This window comes from Punica granatum, chromosome 2 (genome assembly GCF_007655135.1).
Source record: "Punica granatum isolate Tunisia-2019 chromosome 2, ASM765513v2, whole genome shotgun sequence".
Lineage (NCBI taxonomy): Eukaryota > Viridiplantae > Streptophyta > Magnoliopsida > Myrtales > Lythraceae > Punica > Punica granatum.
Window position 1 is genome coordinate 35,100,425 of NC_045128.1, and position 24,957 is coordinate 35,125,381.

At 41.0% G+C, this 24,957-nt stretch overlaps 5 protein-coding genes and 1 pseudogene across 7 annotated transcripts; 2 read left to right on the forward strand and 4 right to left on the reverse strand.

Moving 5' to 3' along the window:
* Positions 1-202: 202 nt before the first annotated feature.
* LOC116193905 lies at positions 203-3,580 on the reverse strand (annotated as a pseudogene).
* A 2,873-nt stretch (positions 3,581-6,453) lies between these two features.
* Positions 6,454-9,495, forward strand: LOC116196265 (aspartic proteinase-like protein 2). 2 transcript variants are annotated; one of them, XM_031525908.1, is made up of 10 exons: positions 6,454-6,952; positions 7,051-7,180; positions 7,267-7,520; positions 7,669-7,896; positions 8,086-8,248; positions 8,349-8,422; positions 8,536-8,632; positions 8,771-8,834; positions 8,935-9,006; positions 9,110-9,495. In XM_031525908.1, the coding sequence occupies exons 1-10, from the start codon at positions 6,618-6,620 to the stop codon at positions 9,268-9,270; spliced, it is 1,578 nt and encodes a 525-aa protein (XP_031381768.1). In that variant the 5' UTR covers positions 6,454-6,617; the 3' UTR covers positions 9,271-9,495. The 2 variants fall into 2 exon arrangements, 1 of the variants encoding a protein (XP_031381768.1); XR_004154795.1 differs by lacking the exon at positions 8,771-8,834 and having other exon boundaries at positions 9,110-9,252.
* A 747-nt stretch (positions 9,496-10,242) lies between these two features.
* Positions 10,243-15,838, forward strand: LOC116196259 (cactin). Its single transcript, XM_031525897.1, has 13 exons — positions 10,243-10,592; positions 10,721-10,812; positions 11,519-11,618; positions 12,124-12,195; positions 12,296-12,358; positions 12,488-12,628; positions 12,760-12,855; positions 13,351-13,635; positions 13,720-13,855; positions 14,121-14,263; positions 14,466-14,642; positions 14,929-15,195; positions 15,444-15,838. Exons 1-13 carry the CDS (start codon positions 10,302-10,304, stop codon positions 15,561-15,563), a joined length of 1,983 nt encoding a protein of 660 aa, XP_031381757.1. The 5' UTR covers positions 10,243-10,301; the 3' UTR covers positions 15,564-15,838.
* Positions 15,839-16,720: 882 nt separating this feature from the next.
* LOC116196260 (wall-associated receptor kinase-like 20) lies at positions 16,721-18,979 on the reverse strand. The gene has a single exon (XM_031525898.1). It carries the CDS (start codon positions 18,946-18,948, stop codon positions 16,999-17,001), a length of 1,950 nt encoding a protein of 649 aa, XP_031381758.1. The 5' UTR covers positions 18,949-18,979; the 3' UTR covers positions 16,721-16,998.
* Positions 18,980-19,558: 579 nt separating this feature from the next.
* LOC116196268 (peptidyl-prolyl cis-trans isomerase FKBP16-4, chloroplastic) lies at positions 19,559-22,617 on the reverse strand. 2 transcript variants are annotated; one of them, XM_031525912.1, is made up of 10 exons: positions 22,449-22,617; positions 22,211-22,363; positions 21,521-21,576; positions 21,358-21,413; positions 21,173-21,230; positions 20,909-20,983; positions 20,656-20,745; positions 20,375-20,452; positions 20,038-20,078; positions 19,559-19,949 (listed from the first exon to the last, which is right to left on the reverse strand). In XM_031525912.1, exons 1-10 carry the CDS (start codon positions 22,528-22,530, stop codon positions 19,922-19,924), a joined length of 717 nt encoding a protein of 238 aa, XP_031381772.1. In that variant the 5' UTR covers positions 22,531-22,617; the 3' UTR covers positions 19,559-19,921. The 2 variants fall into 2 exon arrangements, with proteins under 2 accessions (XP_031381772.1, XP_031381773.1); XM_031525913.1 differs by having other exon boundaries at positions 22,211-22,348; positions 22,449-22,613.
* A 310-nt stretch (positions 22,618-22,927) lies between these two features.
* LOC116196267 (protein CHUP1, chloroplastic) lies at positions 22,928-24,709 on the reverse strand. Its single transcript, XM_031525911.1, has 2 exons — positions 23,782-24,709; positions 22,928-23,462 (listed from the first exon to the last, which is right to left on the reverse strand). Exons 1-2 carry the CDS (start codon positions 24,514-24,516, stop codon positions 23,016-23,018), a joined length of 1,182 nt encoding a protein of 393 aa, XP_031381771.1. The 5' UTR covers positions 24,517-24,709; the 3' UTR covers positions 22,928-23,015.
* Positions 24,710-24,957: the final 248 nt, after the last annotated feature.

The following is a 24,957-nucleotide window of genomic DNA, read 5'->3' on the forward strand; positions in this document are numbered from 1 at the left end:
ATTATATGCATAGAATATATTCAATTTAATCATTAGTATTGACCTCTCCCATGACCCTCTTTTTATATCTGATCATCGAGATGCCCTTAAACCAAATGTTATTTTTCAACATTTTACAGATTACAGCTACAACTGATCTTTCTGGGATGTGTTCTGGTAAATTAATATCGCAGTCTTTCCCGTCCCAGAGCAGGCACTAGAGTACTTGGGTGAGAGATTCGAATTACATTTTACTTCATACAATTCTCTTCGATAGTATAGAAAGATTGGTGCCTAAAGCATTGGTACCCAACTAACACAAACTTTTGATCCCAAAAAAGGAGAACATAAATACCCATACTGACTAGCACAACGTCAAGTGCCCACTATCTACTCTACCAAAAGAATATAGACACTGTAAAACTACTAATACGCATCCACCGTCATCGTTCGCGATCTTTTGCAAAATCTAAGAAATGTGACTGACTAAAGAAGTTTAAAGCAACCCAGCAGCTCCAAACGCTTTCTTGAATTCTTCCTCGCCATGCCATGGTGCGACCTGTGTCAAGTGGTGCCAGCAATGAGGGAAAGATCATACACAAATACAAGAAGATAAGAGAAGTACAATATTATGTGGGGCCTCGGTATTACCTCGGTTACTTGTGTGGCAAAGTGGTGTTCAATTTTCGCCATGACTGCTTCGTCCCTTTCACGGCAAAGCAAGTTAAAAGCAGCCTCTAATTGACATAAACACAGACAGTATGAGGTTAACATGAAGATAACTATTTAACTACACAATCGGATGAATCAAAATTACAACTGCACCGATGACCAGTGTGAAAATGCAAGAAATTACGAGAAGGTATCACTTCGAATATACCTTTCCGACCAAAGCGTCCAGCTCTTCCAATCCTGTGCAGGTATACTTCATAATTAGGCTCCGAGTAACTCTGATACTTCTCTGGAAGATCGTAATTTATGACCAAATTAGCCTACAAGATTGAAACATTCAAGTCACCGCTACAATAATATCCAACTCTCTAAGCATAACAACTATTTCCCATCTTCAGCTACTAGAGAAGCAAAGTTCAGGCTAAAGAAAACAAGCCCAAGTTCCATACCTGCTTTTGGTCAAACCCTCGGGCGAGGAGGTCAGTTGGTATGAGGACTTGGGTTAATCCATCTTTGAACTCTCCCACAATCTTCTCTCTGTCTTCTTCACTCAAAGCACCTTGGATTGAAGTAACTTCGTAACCAAAGTCTACCAGTTCCTTGTGCAACATGCATGCACTATTTCTTGTGCGTACGAATATAATAATCTGTCCCACCTTCTCTCCCAGTTCCAAAATTCGGTCTTTCATCACCAAAATCTTGGCAAGTTCATCAGGGCAATGAACCTTGTATTGCCTCACTGACTCTAAGGAGAGCTCTTCTTTCGAAGAGCTGATTGTAATTCTTGACTATTCTCACCACAAAATCCTTCATCCTTTCATTAAAAGTGGTAGAAAACAGAAGATTCTGGCACTGAGAATTCACTCTCTATATTCTTCATTAGATACAAGGAATCAATCTGGAACCCATCCTGCAACACGCTTAAAAATTGAGGATCCAATTTTAAAATAAAAACCATAATTTTTGTTATGGAATACTAATTCTTTGGCTACAACATTTCTCGTGGAAAAGCACCTCATGTCAATAATCTAAATAAAAAATTGGCTATGTAAGACCTCAAAAACATAAACCAAATACCATGAAGTGGCAGCAGAAAGGGAAAAAAGGGAAGCAGCATTCTAACAGAAAATTTGGAGACTCTGGATAAAACAAATGAGGGTATTAGGGTTCTAGGGTCTAAACAAATGAGGGTCGCAGAGTAACTAAGTACCTTGTGATTAGAATGCTGTATGTTGAGTCAAACAGGAATGAGGCTTAAACAGACACTGCATTTTTATTGGACCGATTATCACAAGCATAAAAATAAGATAGCTTGACTAGTAAGATAACAAATGGCGATCCTATTACCATACCATGTTGTTGGCTGGGCTGCGATTTTATCATCTCTCCTATTGGTTTCCCATAAATAAAAGTATATAAATACAAAATTTTAATTAGCAATTTCAAACCAAGGCTATTCTATCTTCTGATAATGACTACAAGGGCAAGCAGTTTGAAATTTCGCCAATACAAAATTCTACATCCATCATATGGAAAATCAGTGGCACCTTTGACAGCAGAGAAGTACAATATAACATGAATTTTGAAATTACAATAGAACAAATTAGGCAGAGCAAGGGGAAAGTTTTGGATTTCAATTACCTCAGCCAGCACATGATCAACCTAATCGAATACAAGAATCTTCAAACAGGAGGCACCTAATTTCTTTGCCCTCATCCAGCTCTTTAACGTGCCAGGGGTCCCTATCACTATCTGCATTGTGACAGGGGGCCGTTTGAAAATAGGGATGCAATTGGCTCCATTGTTTGGCACAGCGCACTCGGTGATTCAGTTGTACTTCCCCATTTTCAGCAAAACTTCCAAGTGCTGCAAAACCAACACACCTCAATAAGGCGAAAACATCACGAAAGAACATTGATGTTGTTCAGACCACATCATCTATAAGGTGAAAACAACATCGAACACTTTAACTTGCCTCAATACGGAAGACACAACCAACCTGAATAGCTAGCTCTCTAGTGGGACAGATGCAGAGAGCTTGGGGAGCTTTCAAGTTTGGATCGACATAGTTCAACATTCCTAGCACAAAACCAGTCGTCTTACCGGAGCCATTCTGTGCTTGAGCAATCAAATTTTTGTATGGTGGCGTCAAAATCATTGGCAAGCTAATGGCTTGAATTTTGCTGGGCTTACTGAACTTCATCTCAACATATAAGCCCTTCAACAGCTCGGGTGATAGGTTCAGATCCTCAAAAGTACGAGCTGATGTATATGGTGTATCGCCCGATGTAACCTGCAATACATTTAATATGACCGATCAAGAACCCAAAACCCAAAAGTCTCCATTTTTTAAGATTCACTAGTCCTAGGCAGAGGATGGAATTGCCATTAAAAGGGTCAAACTCTATATAGAAACTGCATTACGAGTTCCTCGAATCGATTGCCCGCCATTCAATGGCGGTTTCGATGCATTAATCCATTCCAAATAGCACAGAAGAAACCCCTCGTTGATCGAAGTATCATACCGCAGTGACGCTGGAATGCTCAGGCTCATCGAGAAAACTCTCGATCTTCTTCTTACTGTCGTCAATGGACAAGGACTCAATGTCGAGCTCCGAGACCGCCTTCTGGTCCAACGTGGATGGCCGGCTCTCCTCCTTGTCCACCGCGTCGTCCTACCCATCCCCATGAGACCATTTCGGCGCAGGCCCGGCTGGCCTGCTCTCAGCTGAGTTCTTCGTCGTGGCGGTGTCGGCCGCTCCTCCGGGCTCAGAGACTGTGACTTCGCTGCAACGGAGCCGGCCTCGGCGGCGCCGGTGGTGTTATCAGGCATTGCAGCTGGCTGAGAGTTGAACAAAAGAAGCTCGAGAAGTAGTGTCAAACTTCCCGGAGACGGTGACAGGGTAGAATGGGAAGCCCGCGCCGCCATATTCATAGCTCACTCCGTCACCGGAGCCTCCTGCCATTTTTCTGTTTAACTTTTCAAGCTTGCTTGCTTGCTGGAGACGCTCAGCTTACTGGCGAAGCGGGTGGGAAATATTTTCATAGACCGGGCGTACGAAAGCCCAATTCAAAGGAGAACGTGGGACCTAAACTTGCGTATTGGTGGCTCTGGTGAGACCTGTGCACCGAATAATTTCATCCTATGGGATATCCTTATTTAAGTTCATGGAAATTAGTTTGGTCTAATCAAATCCCCCAACTTTCAAAAGTTATCTGTGGCATTGCATTTGATAATGGAGTTATTTTGTTTTTTTATCAAATCGAATTCCACTTAACTTAATTTTTTCTTCAATCTAATAACATAATCATTAATTTTTTATTTTTTCTTCAAATTTCCTGTTATACATTTTCTTATCTATTATTATAATAATTTTTTAGTATTACACTCTCTCAACTATTCAATATTTTTTTCCAATTCAACAACACAATCATTGTGTTTGGTTTTAGAGTTAAGTAGAGTTGAGTATTGATTTTAATTGGATTATAATGATTGTGTTGTTGAATTATGAAAAAAATAATGTGAAAAAATAATGAATAGTTAAGAGAATTTAGTATTAAAAATTGAATTGAATGGTTAAAAAATTGAAGAAAAATGAAAAAATAATAATTATGTTGTTGACTTTTGTTGTGTAGTGAGTAGAGTTAAAGTTAAAGTTAAAATTTTAAAAATCGACCTTAAAACCAAACGGGTTTTTAAATTCTCTCAACTATATTTTTTTCCTCAATTTAACAATATAATCATTACTTTTTTTCCAACTACTTTTATGTTTATCTCTTCAAATCAAACTAAATCAAATTAAATCAAACTTAACTTCATTATCAAACGCAATGAAAATTTGATTTAATCTAATTTAGTTTGATTTGAGGAAATAAAGACAAAAGTAATTGGAAAAAAAGTAATGATTGTATTGTTGAATTGAGAAAAGAAAGTGTTAAATAGTTAAGAGAATTTAATATTAAAAGATTTTTGTAATAATAGATAAAAAAAAATATGAGAGAAAATTTAAAGAAAAAGATAGGAAAGTAATAATTATATTGTTAAATTGAAGAAATAGTAATGAAAAGTTAAATTAAGTTAAGTTCGATTTGATAAACAAACAAAGCAGCTTATACCCCCTAAGTTGGAATCAAAATTTATCAAACTTTTGCCATTCATCGATCAATGAACACTGTTGGAATCAAAATTTATCAAACTTCTATCATTCATCGATTGAGGAACACTGCCACCGTTATCAATCCACATGGCTAAGGCGTATAATATATTATTATTAGGTATGGACACCGCTCATTGTATGAAATAATATGAGATATATATATATATATATATATATTTGAAAAGAAAGAAAGTTATCATATCATAATATAATATGTTTATATTAAACTTATAAATTAAAAATTGGACAATTAAATTTTAAAAAAACTTTCAAATTTTTCGAAAATATTAGAAATATCCTAAATATACTCTAAATATATTTTATAGACAATAAACTTTTATCAAATTTGAATTTTAAGCATATCTAGAGAATTCAATTTTGAAAAAATTATATAGACTTACCACATATTAGCAATTATATATTTTTAAATTAATTTTTTTCAATTATAAGGGAAGTTAATGGATCTAGGACAATGAAATAGAAATTCTAATAATTAATAAAGGGGTACAGGTAGTCCCACTAAATATCGAACCTGCGACCTCTTGATTGTCAGACGGGGGCGTGCATCACTGCGCTACATCCTCTTTAATTTTTAAATTAAAATTTTGAGTAATTATAGACAATATAGAAATATTAAAAATTACAATTAGCTATCGAGGACTTAATCAAATCGGGCTCATTCAATTCCGTTTTCATATGCGTAGAGATTTTTATGTGAAGATCTTGAGCATCAACCATAAAGGACGTTGCCAATTGATGAGATTACTCATGCGGAAAGTGTTTTTGGTTTCAGAGTTGAATTGAGTTGAATTTTGATTTTAATTGATTTGTAATGATTGTAATGTTGAATTATGATAAAAATGTGAAAAAATAATGAATAGTTAAAAGAATTTATTATTAAAAATTGAATTGAATGGTTAAAAAATTTGAAGAAAAATGGAAAAGTAATAATTGTATTGTTGACTTTTGTTGTGTAGTGAGTAGAGTTAAAGTTAGAGTTAAAATTTTAAAATTAAATTATGAAATCAAACGGGATAATTTTTATGCTTTAAAAGCTTGAGTAAATCAAATTAAACTATAAGGACTTAAATCAAAATAAGCTCCAAGTTTAAGGATCATATTGTTGTTATCATGGATGGGCGAACGGACAAATTAATCACAATGGACTTGGCCCAGTGACTACCACTCACCAGTGGCAGGCACTTACACGTTAATATCACGTTGAGTTTAAATAGCAATTGAGATTTGGTGCGGTTCGGTTCCCGTAATCCAATGAATCCGAATTCGATATTAGACGTTGCAGAGTTCATCTGATCGGGCAAGCATGCAATTATTCAAGAACGGTGCGGACGCGATCAGTTGATGCACACGTAATAATTCATCCTTCAATTCTTAAGCCAAACACTCCCCCTCAAAATATATCGACTTGGATGAAATGGACTCACTACCTAAATAGGAACAAGAATTAATATCCTACACAAATAAATACTCCATGTGGGTTGTCAACAAGAAAAGCAATCTTACAATCTTCAACCTTAGTGATTAATTATAATGTTTTAACATTATAAAAATGCATGTATATATATATATATATATAGCTCTTTGGAAGTGAACCAAGAATCGTGCAAAATGAGTTCTAATTTATCAACTCATGAAAGCTTATCGTTTGATGTTTGAGTATTCCATACTTCAAAACTACGTGCAAGATATCTAGCAAATCCAATGGACAATGTCAAAGCTTAATGCTCCCAATAAGCTTTTACTACAAGAAATTTTGCCCTTTTGTTCTGAATCTCCTTCGGTCTGTTAATGGCAACAACCAGTTCCTCGGAATCGGCTAATCCAACTGGATATCGAAAGATGCAGCAGTGCTTGAAAAGCCGGCGAAGACTGCGGGCTTTAGCTGATTGGGGAGTGCTCCTGGCTTTAGTAGCAATGATGCAGCTGCTTCCTGTAGCCTACTGTCCTCTTCCGGCAGAGGCCCATGTATTTGCACTCGAAAGAGGTTTGCAGTTGAACCGACTGGTCGACCTTGACGACGTTCGAGCCCAAGACCGTGCAAGGCACACCCGGTTCACTCAAGAGGTTACCAGGGGCGCTGTTGACTTCTCGCTGAATGGTTCCGCCGACCCCTTCAAAGGCGGGTAATTCTACAATTCATCTCATCACGAGCTTTTGTGTGTATTAAAAAGCTTAGATCGTCCCGCAATCCAGTGCTCTTGTTTACTTCTTCCATGTTCAGGCTTTACTTTGCAAAGGTGAAAATCGGATCTCCACCGAGGGAATACAGAGTACAGATCGATACCGGAAGTGATGTCCTGTGGGTCACCTGCTCCTCCTGCACCAATTGTCCCCGAACCACTGAACTTGGAGTATGTATTCACTTGATCAATGATTTGCTGTTTCATAAATTCAGTAACCTGCATTAATTATTACAGTTTGTCTTATAATTCCTCAGGTTGAGCTTAGCTTTTACGATACCACGAGTTCATCAACTGCCAAAACTGTCACCTGTTATGACTCGTTGTGCATTTCCGAGCTTCCAACTTCAGCAGCAGTGTGCCTCGAGCAGAGCAATAGCTGCGGCTACTCCTTTAAATATGGTGATGGTAGTGGGACTTCCGGTTACTACGTCACTGATAACTTGTACTTCGATATGATCTTGGACCGCCCTGATTCGGTAGCAAACTCTTCAGCCCAAATCATATTCGGGTTAGCGCTCATGCCCTTTGTAAAACTGGGAGAATCTCAAGTGAACTAGACTGTTAAGACGGACTTGATATATATAGGTAAAAGTTTTACATATCATGTCAAATGTCAAGCATGGTAAAAACCGGTTATTTGGTTGGAAAATTTGCAGGTGCAGTACTTACCAGTCCGGTGACTTGACAATGACCGACAAAGCAGTCGATGGCATCTTTGGGTTCGGGCCAGGGCGCATATCCGTAATTTCTCAGTTGTCTTCTAAAGGAATTGTCCCCAAAGTCTTCTCACACTGCTTGAAGGGCGACTCGGCTGGAGGTGGCTTCTTGGTGATTGGAGAGATTTTGGAGCCAGATATCGTTTACAGTCCGCTCATCCCTTCCCAGTACGGTTACGATTCATTTGCTCTGCTCGACTTGTTCCTTACACGAAATATATCATTGTTGATCTGTTCATTGTCCTGCTACAGATTTAAAAGTTCACCATTCACAATTATGCCCGATTTCCTTTCATCGGTTCTGTGAATATTAACTGCAGAGATCATTCTGAATTTTTTTGCATTTCATATCTGAAGGCCTCATTATAACTTGAACATGGAGAGCATCGCCATCAATGGTCAAGCCTTGCCAATTGATCCAGCAGTTTTTGCAACATCGACCTCCCGAGGAACTATCGTAGATTCTGGAACAACTTTAGCATATCTTGTGGAAGAAGCATTCGATCCTTTCGTCAGCGCTGTGAGTCTAAATAATTAAACAGCATGCCATCTTGCATTTGTCCCAACATAAAAGTTCGTCCCCAATGTCACATACTCGAAGTAAATTGCTTCGTACGTAGATAACTGCTGCAGCTTCGCCCGTAGTGATTCCGGTATCTGTCAAAGGAACCCAGTGTTACATAGCCTCCACAAGGTTCATCCCGAGACCTCAATTCCCTGCAATTACCTAGTTTTGACACCGGTTCTTAATAAATCGTCCGATTTCCCTTAACTTATGACAGTATTCCTTCTTATATCTGTGTTCAGCACAATGGAAAATTTTCCACTGGTCAGTTTAAACTTTGCTGGAGGAGCATCCATGTTGCTAAAGCTCGAAGAGTACCTCATATACGTCGGTTCCATGGTAAGTTTGTCCCTCTTCATCAGCAAGTTTCCGAAAAGACCACGTGCGAACTGGTACAACCTTGAACTTTTAGAAACAGACCGACTAATAAACTAGCACCTACCACGATTTCGCACTCACGAGTTCACATTGTTTTAGGATGGGGCTCCTCTCTGGTGCGTTGGGTTCGAGAAAACTCAACAAGGGGTTTCGATTCTTGGAGGTTAGACATAGAAACCGGAATAGACAGCAACCTTAAAACCTGCCATCTAATTCTCTGTTCCCTCTGGCATGACTACATATACGATTTTCTTCGGTTACAGATCTCGTCTTGAAAGATAAGATCGTGGTCTATGATCTAGCTCAGCAGCGGATTGGATGGGCGTATAGAGACTGTAACTTCTCGTCCCATCAACATCAAACAATCGATCTTTCTCTGAGCTTACTTTTACGACGATTGTGACTTTAGCTCATCGCTCTTCCATTTTCACATTTCAGGCTCGACATTGTTAAACATGTCCAAGACATACGGCTGGGACAAACTCATCAGTGCTGGGCGAATGAGTGCAAGCAACTCAATCAGATTTAAGCTCTTCAAATTGCTAGGGACGAGCTTCATAGCTCTCCTACTGCAAGTTCTATCTTTTCTCTTCACATAAATATATACCGCATAGGGACATAGTTCTCGAATACAGACAATGTGATTTAGCTAAATGCGGCGATGTACGTAGTTTTGGGCATTCAACAGTTCTTTTGGGATGGAAAATCCCGCATCTCGTGTCTTGTATGCGGAAGTTTCGAGTTTCTTGATCTCGATCTTAGCAGAAGTTAAGGATAGTTCCCAGATAATTGTCCATCCGAAATAAGTGCTGAATTTTCTCATACTTCCATTTGCCTCATTACTTTCATTTTGTCATATAGGCTCGTCATAGCTCACTCATCTGATCTGCGACCTGAGCATAATTTTCAAATAATTCGTCCAAACAATGGCAGCAAGAAGTATATATTCTTTTTTTTTTTAATTAATGAAAATTCGGATCTATTATCCACCAATTTATTATAACACTATTCAGTATTTTATCATATCACGTGACGATAAACGATAATATAAGAGTTTTTATTTTATTTTTTTTAATGAGAAACGTCTGGGTTTCGTACGATTAGTCAACCCAGTCACGTGAACACCTTTGCAAGCCATAGAACTGGTTAATCCGGCTATGCAAACTATTTAGGTGGACCAATAAATAGTATTTTCTTATATGATTTTAAGGTCACTTGAATTTGAATTTTTTTCAAGGAAGTCATATCCTTAAACTACCAGGTCAACCATGCATTGGGTTCACGTAATTGTAACTTAGGAAGTCATTCTATCCATTAAAACACACGTTCTTATGAATTAAACGAGTATTTGAAAGATAGAATGTCTTCCCAATTTACAAATTGCTTTATCTTAGGATTTTTTTTTATCAACTAATTATTGTTGCAACCCGATCTAGTAGCATGCAATGCAACCGTTCAGATGGACTTAGGCCCAACTCGAATTTGGGTTTAGCTGGGCTTGGGCCTACCAAATCCATTACACAGCTAAGCCCATCCTATCTCTGAACCGACCTTTCAATGGAGGGAGGGACTGGGAACAAATTGGCATCGACGGGACTGGGAAAGACGGAATTTTACCGTTCGCACCGCCATGGGCAATAGCTCGAGACGAAGCAACCGGAGGAGACGCTCGGATGACTCGGAGTCCGAGTCTGCATCTGAATACGAGTCTGATTCCGACAGCCGGGACTCATCCCCTGCCCGGAGGTCCAGCAAGCGCCGGGAGAGCAGCAGCAAGAGAAGTCGCCGGAGCCGGAGCCGGCTCCGTGATTCCGACGACAGCGATGGCGGCGATTCCAACCGCGGGAAGAAGAGAAGATCCTCGAGAGATATATCGGAGGAGGAAATTGCAGCGTACATTGGGAGAAAAGCACAGAAGAAGGTGAATGCAAAGCTCTCACTTGTACTTAACCCCTAAAAAGAAAAGAAGATCTTATTTGTGAGTTTTTAGCTTAATTTTGGCTAAATTTCTGGTTTTGATATGCTTTCATGGATTCCTTGTTACTGTAGGCTGCGAGTGTGGCGAAAAAGTTGAAGTCGCAGACAGTGGCTGGTTATTCTAACGCATCGAATCCGTTTGGCGATTCGAACCTTAATGAAAAGTAAGTTTTCAGCTCTCAGTAGGGTAGTTGACTGCCATTGTTTGGATAAGTTCTTGTTCTGTATTTTGGGAATATTGAGTTCTGCAGGAACTCAAGCCAACATTGTAAGTACTGAGGAGTTTGGACCAAAATAATGTGTTTGAAGTGAATTTCTAACGTTATAGAAAACCCCAACTTTGTCTGGTTGCTTCCGATTTTGAGCCGGTCAGCAAGAAATCCCGAGTTCCCCCAATTTTCCTTTTGATTGACCAAACAAATAGTGGTTTTGGAGGTGCTGTGTGGAAGAGGATTGGTTGATCAACATGAAAGATCAATGACATGTTATTTTTCCTCGGGAATGTGTTGCTCTACAGTGAATACTTATTTCACTTAATATGGACATCCCCAAACCTGTGCTCTGCTTCTATCCTCAAGCTCTTAAAGCACTGGAGCATAGATTACTACCAAAAGTGAGCAGCCTGTAGATGGTAAGAGTAATGGAACATGTATGAGGGGAAAAAAGGAAAAAAGACGAGAGACTACAAACAGAAGCATCTGTCTTGATGCCAGAGCACAGAAGCTCCTGTTAAGATTTAGACTAGATATTACTACCAGTGAGTTCTGGCAGCCACTGCTGTAGGATGTCTTTACTTAAGTTGGTGGCTTTGACATCCAATATTTTTTATTATCAGAGTGTGACATCAGAACATGTATATGTGAATTGCAGATTTGTTTGGAAGAAAAAGATTGAGCGGGATATTGTTCAGGGCGCAACGCTGGATGAGTTTTCTGTTAAAGCCGAGAAGAAGAGACAGAAAGAGAGAATGGTATTTTACATCTTGTCTCAGTACTTTGAAATTCCTACCCTGAAATTTAGTTATGTATCTATTGTCATATGCCCAGATCACGTAGGATTTTGAAAGATAAAAACTATTAGAAGATAATGCAGTGAGTGAATTAGTACGTAACTCAAATGTATGACATTCTCAAACTATATCTGACTTCAGAATCTTTTTTTTTTTTTAATTAACTTCAGAATCATGTTCTGCTATTGGTTTGGAAGATATGATGTGGTTTAGATTTTCGTCGGAATAACTCAAAAAAATCTAGCCTTCGTGGCATGGAGAATGCTATGAATGATATCTACTTCTGAGTGGTTATTGTTTATAAAACCCTGGTGCTAGCTTATTCTGTTTCACTAGCTAGCTGATAACTTTCAGTGCCCTTATCATTTTTTCCTTTATCCTATATGGGTTATGTTTTGATTTAGAAAATAATTAGCCATGTAATCATGAGCAACTCTCTGATATATTCAGTCTCTTTGTGATGCAGGCGGAGATCGAGAAAGTGAAAAGGAGAAGGGAGGAAAGAGCACTTGAAAAGGCGCAGCATGAGGAAGAAATGGCAAGTTACCTATATGGCAGAAATTTATTGTAAAAACAAGTTACTGAAAGGCATGTTTGGTGCAAGTTGAGATGATATTTATCCATCTTCATATTTGCAGGCATTGCTTGCAAGGGAACGCGCTCGTGCAGAGTTCCAAGACTGGGAGAAGAAGGAAGAAGAGGTATGTGAATATATTCTATTTGATGTTTACTGACTTTTACCTTTTCGCTTTCAATTTTTATCTTTCTCATTGACTACCATCACTCTCCTTTGTGGACATACATAACTCATAAATTTATGTAATCTGCAGTTTCATTTTATTCAAAGTAAAGTCAGGTCAGAAAAACGTTTACGTGAAGGCCGTGCAAAGCCAATAGATGTTCTCACCAATCACCTCAGTGGTTCATATGATCTGGGCATTGAACTGGATGAGCCGTACATGGTTTTCCAGGTTAAATTTCAAATTTTCAGCATGTTCATTTCTAATATAATCTTCACCTTCTTCTGTTATGTACTCTTGTTACATTTTTTTTTAACGTTGTTCAGCATTTAATGATACTAAAAGAACGTTACTCAATCCAGGGCTTGACAGTGAGAGAAATGGAAGAGCTTCGTGATGACATCAAGATGCATTTGGATATGGATACAGAGACACCTACACATGTAGAGTACTGGAAGGTATCTAACTTTGACTTTTCCTTTTGATAAATGTTTTATCTGCTTCTGAAACACTATCAGCTCTCTGCTGTACTAGCCAGCAGAATATAATCATCTGCTTATCAAGGCCCTCAAATTTCATTGCTGCTAGGATATAATCATTCCCTGTTGTTGTAGTGCAAATGTTCTGTAGATGTTATTGGAATTTAGAATCTTATTTTTGTAGTTATTTTATATGTGTTAGGAAGCCAAACTGGTGTGGTGGTCCAGCCTAATACATATGATGTGCACATTCATTCCCCTTTAGTAATTTGCAATGCAGAAAAAGGTGTTTATTTGGAAGAATTCAGACACTTGAAAGGCTTCCTTGAGCTGGTCTTTGCTATTCATTTCCAATAAAGATCGTCTTAGCTTAATAACTTCCCTTTTATGCATAGAATTGTTTTTGACCATGCCCATGGTGTCATATCACGGATCTTTTTCCATATTTGTTCCACTCAAGTTTCCCTTCAACAGGCACTCCTCGTGGTTTGTGATTGGGAGCTTGGTGAAGCTCGAAGGAAGGATGCACTTGATCGAGCTCGAGTCCGTGGAGAAGAACCCCCTGCAGAATTGCTTGCCGAAGAGAGAGGCATGCATTCTAGCATTGAAGCGGACGTGAGAGATTATTTGCAGAGGAAAACATACAAAGAGCTAGAGAACATACATTCTGGTGTAGAGAACCAGCTTCGGTCTGGTACAGCGAAGGTTGTAGAGTTCTGGGAAGTCATTCTTAAAAGGATCCATATATACAAGGCTAAGGTATGAAGAGTCACCTTCATTTTGCACTTTTTCAAATGTACTCTTTTGCTTTGTTATTCATGAGTCTTCTATGCAAATTTTCAGGCTTTCTTGAAAGAATTTTACACTGATATGTTGCGTAAACATCTTGCCCGTCTTGAGCAACATCCTGAGGTTGAAAATAGATATGAATCTACTGATGCTTTGAGTCCTATAGAGGAGGATGAAACTGAGCATGAAGGTATGCCTCTATCACTCAAGTGGGCTATATTTTTTACGTTTGAGCATAGTTCTCAGGGTTCAGTAGATCATTGATCTGGAGCTTTATGTCTAACTGGGTTTTAGTGGGTGCAACCAGATTTTTGAAAGAATGTAAGGAAAGAGGGCTGCTTCTGATTCTGTTTTGGTTCTACTGAACAGTCCAGTCCAGTCCAGTTTTAGGACTGGTTTAGTAGCAAGGCATGATTTGTTGACCTACTATGCTTGTCACTGATTTTGATGTACAGATACCCAAGCAATCTCCCCAAAACCGATAGTGCAAGAAGAAACTGCTGAGCCTGAAGAGGAAACTGGATCATTTTCTCCTCAGCTTATGCATGGTGATGATAACGAAGAGGCCATCGATCCTGAAGAGGATAGGGCTGCACTGGTAACTGTTCTATCTGCAAAACTACAGTGTTCTCCTGAATTGCCAAGTGGTTGTGGAATGAACTGATAAATGATTAAGGCTCCAATCATTTATTGGCTCACAGCACCAATTAGTCTCAGAGCAATAATAATTTCCAAGTTGCTTTTATGTTAATGCTGGATTCTTTTTGTTTAGTATTAAATGGTATTGTATCCACCTACAGGAACGAAGACGGTTGGCAGTATTACTAGAACAACAAAGGAGACGTCAAGAAGCTATGGCATCGAAGCCAGCACCATCAGAAGATAACCTTGAAATAAAGGCCATGAAAGCTATGGGAGCTATGGAGGAAGGGGATGCCGTTTTTGGATCTGGCTCTGAAGTGAATCTCGACTCAGAGGTACTATATCTCTACATTATTCATGAAAAGTGAATATTGAGAATCTATATGTTTGCCTCATTCTTTTTCCTGATCTGAATGGTCAGTATGAAATTCACTATAGAAAGCACCAAAAAATGCAAATATAACAAATAGATCAGAATGTTTTGACAAGTCCCAAATTCAAGAACATGGTAGCATTTATCAAATCCACCATCACTTGTGGCCCCCTTTAAAAGAAGTTCTACGTTTAACTTATCAGATATTTTGTTTTGGTTTCATCGCAAACACTTGAATGCTGTTTCAGGTTTACTGGTGGCATGATAAATATCGGCCGAGGAAACCGAAGTATTTCAACCGTGTTCATACTGGGTATGAGTGGAACAAGTACAACCAGACACACTATGATCATGACAACCCGCCTCCGAAGATTGTGCAAGGTTACAAGTTTAACATCTTCTATCCCGACCTCGTTGACAAGTCTAAAGCGCCCACATATACAATCGAGAAGGACGGAAACAGCGCGGAGACTTGCATTATAAGGTTCCACGCTGGGCCCCCATATGAAGACATTGTAAGTATCTTTCAACAACCATCAAATGTTTTCCTATTGTGCTCTTTTGTCATCCAACAAGGCCCTAGAATCAGGCAGGCCATATGGTGGACAAGGGCAGGGGGAGCTGAACCTCGAATTACATTTGGGTTGGTTTGGCTTCTCTCCATCTACTCCCATAAAAACTTGACAAGGGTTTCACTGCTCATTCACTGTCACATTATTAAGTGCACTATCATTTAGTTACTGAAACGATAATTGTTTTGCAGGCTTTCCGAATTGTCAATAAAGAGTGGGAGTATTCCCACAAGAAGGGCTTCAAATGCACCTTTGAGAGAGGGATTCTGCACGTCTACTTCAACTTCAAGAGGTACCGCTACCGGAGGTGACCTATTATTGCTGGTTATGATCTTCTTCATGCTGGAAGCTATTGGATATTTTTAAGCCATTTCAGCTATTCATGTGAAATATAAGATCCTGTTCGTCATGTAGACTATTTTTCAAGTGGTTCCTGTAAGCCCTTCCACACAGCTCTAGAAATACATTGGAACTTGAGACATGTTGTTTGTCTTTTACACCTGTGATGTAAATCCTAGTCGAGCAGTAGATCAGACAAGTTATCATGCTTAAATAATGAAGTCAAATTTTTATTTAATCTTCAAAATGCGTCTCTCGTGCCAGTTTTTTTTTTATATATATATATTTTGACCCGGGGAGTTTACTTGCATCGCGAGTTGGAGAATCCTCTCCGCCTATCGATGCTGTGCTTAATGCCTCTTGTTTTTCCCATCATTTGGGGCGATCCCTACTTTCTAACTGCCATGATGCGTATGATATTTGATCCGCACCACTTCATTTGCTCGCCTTCTATTCTTGGTCTTGCTTGTTATTGCACATGTGGTCCCTGAGTTAATGCAAAAGAAAATCGAAAAATTCCATTTTGGGTGGAAGAAGCTATGTGATGATTGGCTTTAAGAAAAGCTTCCAAATCCTACGAGATAGTTTAATTGAGAATATGTAGGCACTCAAATGGCAGTGGGAGGGCAGTGATCTCTCTCTTGACTAGTGCCATCTTCGAAGATCGTGTCTCCTCGTGTCATTGTGTGTATGAGAGACCGTATTGCGTCTAAGAAATTTGGACTGCGTAAATGGGAATATTGCTAGCTTTGGTCTGTCTGTACTGGTATCACTTTTCGTCCTGGAAAGTTCATTCTTCGAAAGCTTGGTAAGGCAATGGACAATCTCTATCAGTGTTGATTCCGATGGACAAACTTTGTTGATGTTGATTCCGCCTGATATGAGACATCAAAGTGATATATTCCTCACGCTGTGTGGAGGAGAAAGGTGGGAAGCTGCCCCGAAACCTTTCATGGGTCGGAGTCGATGGTAGATGCCAAAGTAACGAGATTTAAAGAGAAGCGTTGTCACGAGAAAGCGAGTTCATTCTATATTGATCTGTTACGTCCTGCGGATGTGATTGCCCTTCGTTATTTTGGTCCAATTTCCAAAAGCAGGTTTGCTTTCTTAAATAAAAGCGAAGCCACCCTTTTGCTAAGTACTGATAGATTCCAATCATCCCAATTCTGTACATAGTCCATATCGTATATATCATCTGCCTTGGTACTTTTTATACAAAGCAGCAGGATCCGATCTTTTTTCTCTACATAGCCTTTTTCCATCATTGCGTTTTCCTATCTACCACATCGACTTCAAACTTTTTCGGGTGGCAAAAGCCGAGACCAATCCTATATTTTTACAGATGATGGTAACACTAACTGGCTTAAAGGAAGAGTATACTGTAAGCGATCCTTCCCGCTGGCTGCATTAACTGTTACTAACCTCGCCAAAAACCTGAGCCTCTTCCGATCCTGTTAGAGTTTGGATTATACCCTGGAGTCCTTGAACAACGTCCTTCATGCTTGGTCGGTCCTGCTTCTTCTCCCGCAGGCAGGCGAAGGCAAGCTCTGAGAACAGCTTTACACTGGTGATGGTGCTGGGAGAAGGTTCCTCACCGAGTAGCCTCATGTCAACCACTTCCATGAGCGTGTCGCTGCGGGCCCGCTGGCCCACATAAATGGCTAGGTTGGTGTCATCAGGGCCCCGCGAGAAGTCAATCGCCTTCTGGGAGGTGAGGAGCTCCAGCAGCACGACGCCGAAGCTGTACACATCACTCTTATCTGTTAGCTGGTAATTCCGATAGTACTCCGGGTCTAGGTAACCGAGCGTCCCTTGAGCACAGGTGGACACGTGGCTAAGACCTGGGAGGGCCAGCCTTGAGAGCCCGAAGTCTGCCACTTTTGCATTAAACTCATGGTCTAGCAGTATATTCGTCGACTTGACATCCCGGTGGTAGATCGGAGTATAGGCTGCAGAGTGCAGGTATGCTAGAGCTTCAGCTGTCTGAAGGGCGATCCCAAGCCTCATCTTCCAATCCAGGAAGCTCGGGAGGTTACCGTGCAAATGGTCATGGAGGGTCCCGTTGGGAATATACTCATAGACCATCAGTGGCTGCTCGGCCTCGACGCAACCACCTAGGAGTTTCACTAGGTTCTTGTGGTTGACCTGTGACAGTATCCGAACCTCGTTCAGCACCTGCTCTGTGCTCTTTACATTCCCAACCTTGGCAGACTTGACCGCGACCAGAGTCCCATCAGAGAGCTGGCCTTTGTAGACTTCTCCGAACCCGCCACTTCCTAAAACTTGCTCTCTCGAGAAGTTGCAGGTCGCCTTCTTCATCTCTTTAAGGGTAAACATTCTTGCGGATTTCCCGCCATTTGTTGATTTCAGCATGTCCTCTCTTGCCTTTGCAAGCTTTGCCCTGTTTCTGAACCTGCGTGATCTCTTCATCGTGACGATACAAACCGCTATAGCTAGAGAGAGAAAGGAAACTGCTCCAACGGAGACTTCTATGCTGAGGTTCGACCGGGCACGTTTATTATTCTTTCTCAGGCAAGTCGCAAGGGCATGGTCCCATTGATAGCCTTTCTTGCAGAGGCAGCGACGGTTTAGGCCATTCGGAGAAGTTGGTGAACATTGAGAATCCTGAGAGCAGTCCTTTGGGGACCTGCAGATGGGTTCAGGTGGTGGAGCCCATTGAATCTCCAACCCCTCTTCCCACTGGTCAGGTGGCTTTTTCGGATCCAAGTGGAGAATGCTTCTGAATGCTCTGCAGCCCGAACTGTGGAGCCGGATCTTATAGGCCGAAGGTGTGCCGCCAGCTTGAAAGGTGCAACACGGACTGAGACCACTTGAACACTTGCCAGACCGGTTCTTTTCCACGTGGCCCGATCCCTCAAGGTACTTGTGGCAGAGGCTCGTAGGGGTGCAGTTGAGAGGAGAGACCAGTAGTCGAGGAGAACAGTTTAACAGAAAGACCGTGTTCGAGGACGTCACACTGAAGGGGAGAGATTGGTTCAACCAAAGCCCCTCGCTCACTTGTGCATCTTTAGTAACACAAGTGTCCCTTATCCAAGGAGAAGGTTGCACCACCATCCTTTGAATAGAGGCCAAGACTTGAATCACGAGGTAAGAGCTACCATTGAGGGCGTTGAAGTAGAGCTTTCTAGCTGCGGCGTCACAGTGGAAAGAGTAGTACTCGGGATCACCGCACAAGGGGCCTGTGCTCAGGGGGTATGGCACTTGCAGGACTCCGCAGCTTGGGCAAGTCTTCTGCGGGGAACAGTGTGGCATCACGAGAAGAAAGAAAATCAGACACCCACAAGGAGAAGTTGGCCTCGAGGCAACCATTTTTGTAACGGAAGACACCAAAGTCATTATACTACGAAGACGGGAGAAAGCTCGGGTTTATATGAAGGCTGTAGAAAGGGAATAAAGTGGATGCAAATATAAAACAAAACTTCAAAAAGTGGGGGAAGCTTTGGTGGCTTTGTCCATGGTGAAGGATTCTCCCTGAAGAAGGTGTGCTCCATAGGGAAAGGATTTCCAGCTTTATTTTCTTCAAAGGGAAAACTTTTACTACAAGTAGCTATATTCTCAACCGATACTATCCTTCTTCTGACTTCATGAGGTTTTGTGCAGTAAACAAACAAATATGTCCGGGAAAAGATGGAGCAAATCCACAGATTTATCAGCTGTTGGTGCTCCCGATTACCATTAATCAGCTTCTTCGGGACAGATGTCATCCCTGTGATCGAACGCATAGCTCATATTGGGCGACTATTGGATTCACCAAGAGCCAAATCACAGGGATCTTACCACTGAGCTGCAGAATCAATCAGTTCTTCTTTGACTTTACCAAAAAAAAATGAGGTGACAGAAGGATACTGTGATCTGTTATATTTCACTGTGATATTCGGGTCACCTGGGTGCATACCAGAGGTTCAGAAGAATCTCGTGTGACATCCGTACTTACTTTGATCAGTGGTTAAACGATTAATAAATTGATACTGCATTGTATGTCATCAGAAAATATTATACTACTGCAACAACATTCCGCTGGTACCTCTCCCGTGTTATTCTCCAGGACAGAGGATGCAATTCAACAGGAACGGTGTTTGAGCTTTTTATTAAACACACCAACTAAAGGTTACATGAATTAAGTACACGGTAACTAACATACGGGATGAGCAATTTACTTCATGGTAACTTACGGGATGAGCAATTTACTTCATGGTAACTGCTCGAGTTGCTCTGATCACAAATGCACATACCATTGGCTAATATGGCTGACAAGAAGAAAAACCCGATCTTTCGCACGAATTGTCAGATCTTTAACTCTTTTCTTGGATTAACCCTCAACGAGCTTAACAGGAGATCTACAAACAAAGAAAACATAATTCTGTTTTACTAACTGCAAAAAAATGGAAGGACAAATGAGTTTTTTTCTCTCCATATATCACTCACCCGAACGGGCTCTGTTTGATGGCTAATAATTCAACATCCAACTGCAAGCCATACAAGAAGAGATCAGAAGAGGAAGCAGTCATGCTCGGATATTATGACCAAAGTGTGATGAGATTGTTCTTAAATATATATGTCGACCGAGTGAAGTTACAATATATGATAAAAGAACCCTTTGGAGTTCAAGCAAGTTTTCGTTTTTATAGAATTAATATGTTATTCCTTCAGAATCAACACATCATTATTACGATATCTAAAAATACTGTGGAACTTGATCAGATTGTCAGAACAGCTATCCGAATGATGATGCTGAGAATATCATGGAAGGCTAAGAGACTACCTCTATTGTTGCATTTGGAGGAATCTCTTGGACCCCTTTGCTTCCATAAGCAAGCTCTGGAGGAACTATTAGTAATCTCTGAATGAACAATGGAGAAAAGAAATGGTTCAGAGAAAAGATCGAAATTTTAAACCCGGAGGCATTGATAAGAGTCTAATCATTGCTTTCCTATGATTGGCTCATCTGTTTTGGAAGGACAGGAGCAGGTTTTTCGAAATGACTTGCAAAAGTCCGAGATTTCAAGGAACTAACAAGGAGATACGATGTTGTAATAGCTTTACCTGACCTCCTACTCGCATGCCTTGGACACCCAAGTCCAAACCTTTGAGAACGTTTCCCCTTTCCGACTGTCCAACATCAAATCCATATGGCTGCAGAAAGAAGAAATGTGACTGGGAGAGGACTTCGAAATGGCCCATTTGCCGGTTTAGATCCGTAAAAGTATCATTCATTTAACCAAAGGGCTTATTCTATTTTGAGCAAATGGGAAAAAATCCATGCTGATTACGAAAAAGAGCGATTATGAAATCTGACCGTGCCACCACCAACACCAAGTCCCTGTCTGCTGGTCATGAAAGTTATGCCCTTCCATTTTGCTACGTAGTGGATCTGCAGTGAGTGCAGATGAAATTAATTAAACTTCGTTTCTTCATTTGGCAGAGTTCTTTATAAATTTTCATTTTAGTATCTTGAAACCTCTGCAGCTATATATTGGTATCAGTTACAGCAGCAGAGTACTGAAAGTAGCCTAATCGGTTTCACTGAAAACAGCGAATCAAACTGAATCACAAACCGTACTGCAACTCTTGAACCTTTCACAGCCTCTGCTCCGCCCCCGACTTTCAAATCATAGTACCTGAAGGAAATTATTTTCCAAGTCGAGTAAATAGGGGATGGTTGTAAAAGCAAGGAGTATCTTCATGGCAAGATGAACTATATTCATCAGAAGCTGAAGCTAAGCTAGAAAGTCCCAATCAACGCACTTTAGACCATTCGGAAGTGTTTTGAATTCACTCTCCGGTATTTTTGAGCCTCTAAGCTGCAATGGAACAGAGAAAAGAAAAAAGAAAAAGAAAAGAAGAGAAGAGACAAAAATTAGAAACCGCAACTCCAAAAATAGCACAAAGTTAGTGAAAAGGTACTAACCGCTCTTCTGCTCGTACTAACAGCCTCGGCCCTTTCGCATGCATAAATGCCTGCAGCTGATGTAGTGCACAGAGTTTGGAAGATATATATTGATAGACAATTCATGAGGTTGCTAAAGAACACAAAGAGCATAAATCAAAAAGCTTCTCGCTGCAGCGTGGTTAGCTCACTTCAGAAAGGCTTCACAATTTGCAATATTGAATTAACCGTATCATTTCGACCAAAAAACAATTAAGCGTATCAAATGTCATTCTGCCCAAAGCTAACAACCACGAGCCTATCCTGAGCTTCAGTTATAGAGTTTTTACTTAAGCCTATATATATCTTCACTCCCATCCCGAAGGGAGAAAATCCCCAGTTTATGAACTCGGGCATCAGCTTTGCATTTTGGGCATTGGTGGCTGTAAAATTTGGCAATAGCAGACTTTCTGAGGCTAATCATCTAAACGAGGCACTGTTGTCCAACATCCCACCTACATCCTTAACCCTATCATTTATCGTTAACCATATATAGAGATAAGAAAATTTGTGGGACGCAATTACAACTAGGCCTAATCATTCCTAATAACTGTATCATCAAAGAAACTGACTAGACCTCCCATCAAATTCGGGTTTTCCCAAGTACAGACAGGACCGAAGTTCTGAGACGAGCTTCACTGCAACTACATCATTGCAGTAAAAACTAGTTACCGGCTGTTAAGAGGCAACCGATCAAGGCTCTCCTTCCATCGGATCGCAAGGATAACGAGGCGGGTCTTGCAGAGTCATCAGAGGAAGAGGAATAACACCGAAGGGAAGTTTCGCTTGACTTCTTGAAGTCCTTTCTTCCTGCAGATTTCAGGACTAGACGGGTAAAGACGATTTGAGCTTGCAGCGAGACATATCGATCAAGGTATAGATATTGTGATTGGTGAGCTTATCAGCTTACTAGTGACTGTGAAAATGGGAGTGAAAGGCTTGTGGAGACAAGCTGGAGGTTGATGAGGGTGAGGAAGAAGAAAGAGTTCCATGGACACAATTTAGGAGTCCCTTCTCTTGTTAGTGCGACAGTTAAAAACAGAGATGCAGTTGGTTGATGGGCTTTTGCTCTCTTAATTTTTATTTTTATTTTTATTTTTATTTTTATTTATATCTTTTTTTCCATTACAGAGAGAAGAGTGAGAGGGGAAAGAGGATAACAGAACCAATTTCGTCCACAATTTTCATCTTTCAGAATTCCAGATCTTTTTCCATTTGTTCTTTTCTTTTTTCTTTTTTCTTTTCGTCAGACAACGCTTGTTTTCTATGACAGATGAATATAGAATCAGGACAGCTTCATAGATTTATTGATGTTGTCCAACATTGTACCATGTCGTATTTTGTATCCATCAGTGTATTTTTGGGTCGATTCCCAGATGGTTGAGGAAATAATGATAATATTGATGTTATTTACACAATGCTGATTATTGTCACGATGTGCTGTCTGTTTTTTTATTAAGTTCAAGTTGAGGTTAGTTTATGCGCTAGAGCACGATTCTCTTGCATGAACGATACGATGCTCCTCAGCCTCGCGGGGTCCAACTTTCACCCGGCTGTGATCATTCCCATTTCCCTCGATCCATTTCCTCAGCTTCTGCAGCAGCTTCTTCCTCTTTGAAAAGTGGATATTGCAGGTCCTGGTCCCCAAAGAAGACCCTTCATGGTCAGAGTGGTAAACTCCGTCCCTCGTTCCTTCTTCTGCGGCTTCCAGATCCGTGGAGTCGGTCTTCGCTGTCAGAAGGTCCTGATTCTCGTGATCGTCCGGGTGATTTACATGGTTCCCCGTTATTTCGTGCCTCAAGCATGCATTGCTCCATCTGAGGTAAATGAGTTCCTTCTCCTCTGCGGTTTGCCCCTTCTGCAGCTGTTCCATTTCCTTCAGCAGCTGCCTGAAGTCCTCCCTTGATGCACCTTCCCGTTTTGTCTGCAAATCCATTGCCATGAATGAAGAAGATCGTTTAGCAATCGTTGCCCGTATTGATTTCCCAATCTAGACAGTAGTATAGGTCTCTATTTTATGAGGACTCGCGACCTTAATTCGTATAAATCCCATTCCATAATCAGACTATATTTATGAGCGTTGATCACATCGAATAATCATGTTCAGCTAGTAACTCCAAGAAAAGATACCGATGAAAGTGTTGATGCGTAAAGGCTCGACACTTGATACAAACTTGCAGCTTTGTGATTGCTTTTGTTCCGCAACTCAATTCAGGAGAAGAACAAGGATAAAGTTTATTGACCTTTAGAACCGATTCTTCGACGGAATTCAGTTTGATGCCCATCTCGTCTTTCTCTTGCCGCAGCTTCTCCAACACTTGCCTCAGCTCTCTGATCTCACCCTCCAGCTTCTGAATGGCATCTCTCTCACCCTCCAACTCCAGTCGAGTTCTCGACGTATCTTTCTCCTGAGCCTCAATCCTCCGGTTACCGTCCCTCACCAAATCCGACTGCTGCTTCACTTTCCTCAAAAGCCTCTTTACCTTCCTCTGCGTCACCTTATTTTCCGACTTCAAGCACTGCATCTCCTGCAGAACCTTGACATACTGCAGGGCAATCTCCGCAGCCCTCTTATGCTCAGCTTCGATGGACGAAACTTCCCGACTGAGTGCCTCGGTGCGCCCCAACTCCAATTCCAGCGTGTTCCCCATCTCCTGCAGCAAAGCCTCTCTGTCTCTCAGCTCGCAGTACCGTAGGAACTGCATCTCGAGCTTCCGCTCCCTCTCCTGAAGGCCCTCCACCAGTCTCCCGAGTCCCAGCACCTCTTCCTGAAACCCGAGTTTGTCCCCGATTTCTGAACTCGTTCCTTCTTCATTACAAGAATCCGCATCTACCACGCAAATGCTCTGATCACTCGAGTTTCTTCTCGCCGCGATGGTCTTTGCCCATATAAAACTGCCCACTGCTATCACCAGCGGAATCCCGGCCTTCAGGATCACCGGCTTAATGACATCCACCTTCGACTTCGGTCCGTCCATGCAGGAGGCTCAACCTGCCGCAAGCTCTTTTGCAGCTTTAGGATGATCGAATGGGACGGGAACCAATTCGGTTCGATGATCGGTGGAGACGCTTGATGGGGTTAAGGAATGGTGCTTGCTTCGTGTCCTAATAATTGTTATGGAAGGTGGGTGGAGGGAAGGATTAAAGAGAGATTCCTTGCCTTATTGATTGATGGTGCGATTGCGTTTCCTTTGTTTAGTGGGGCGGAACGTTGGTTTTTGACTATACTTTCTATGGAATGGAATGCAATATTGCAATGTCATTTGGCAATCTATGAGGGAATCTGATTCCCCCTTTCAGGCTATATCAAATCGACCGATCGATTTTCTGACTTGTGATCATAGCTTCTCCTGAAACACGTGCTCATTTGGATTCGGTTTCCACCGGCAGCGACGTTCCGGGGAAAGAACGCCGCCGGA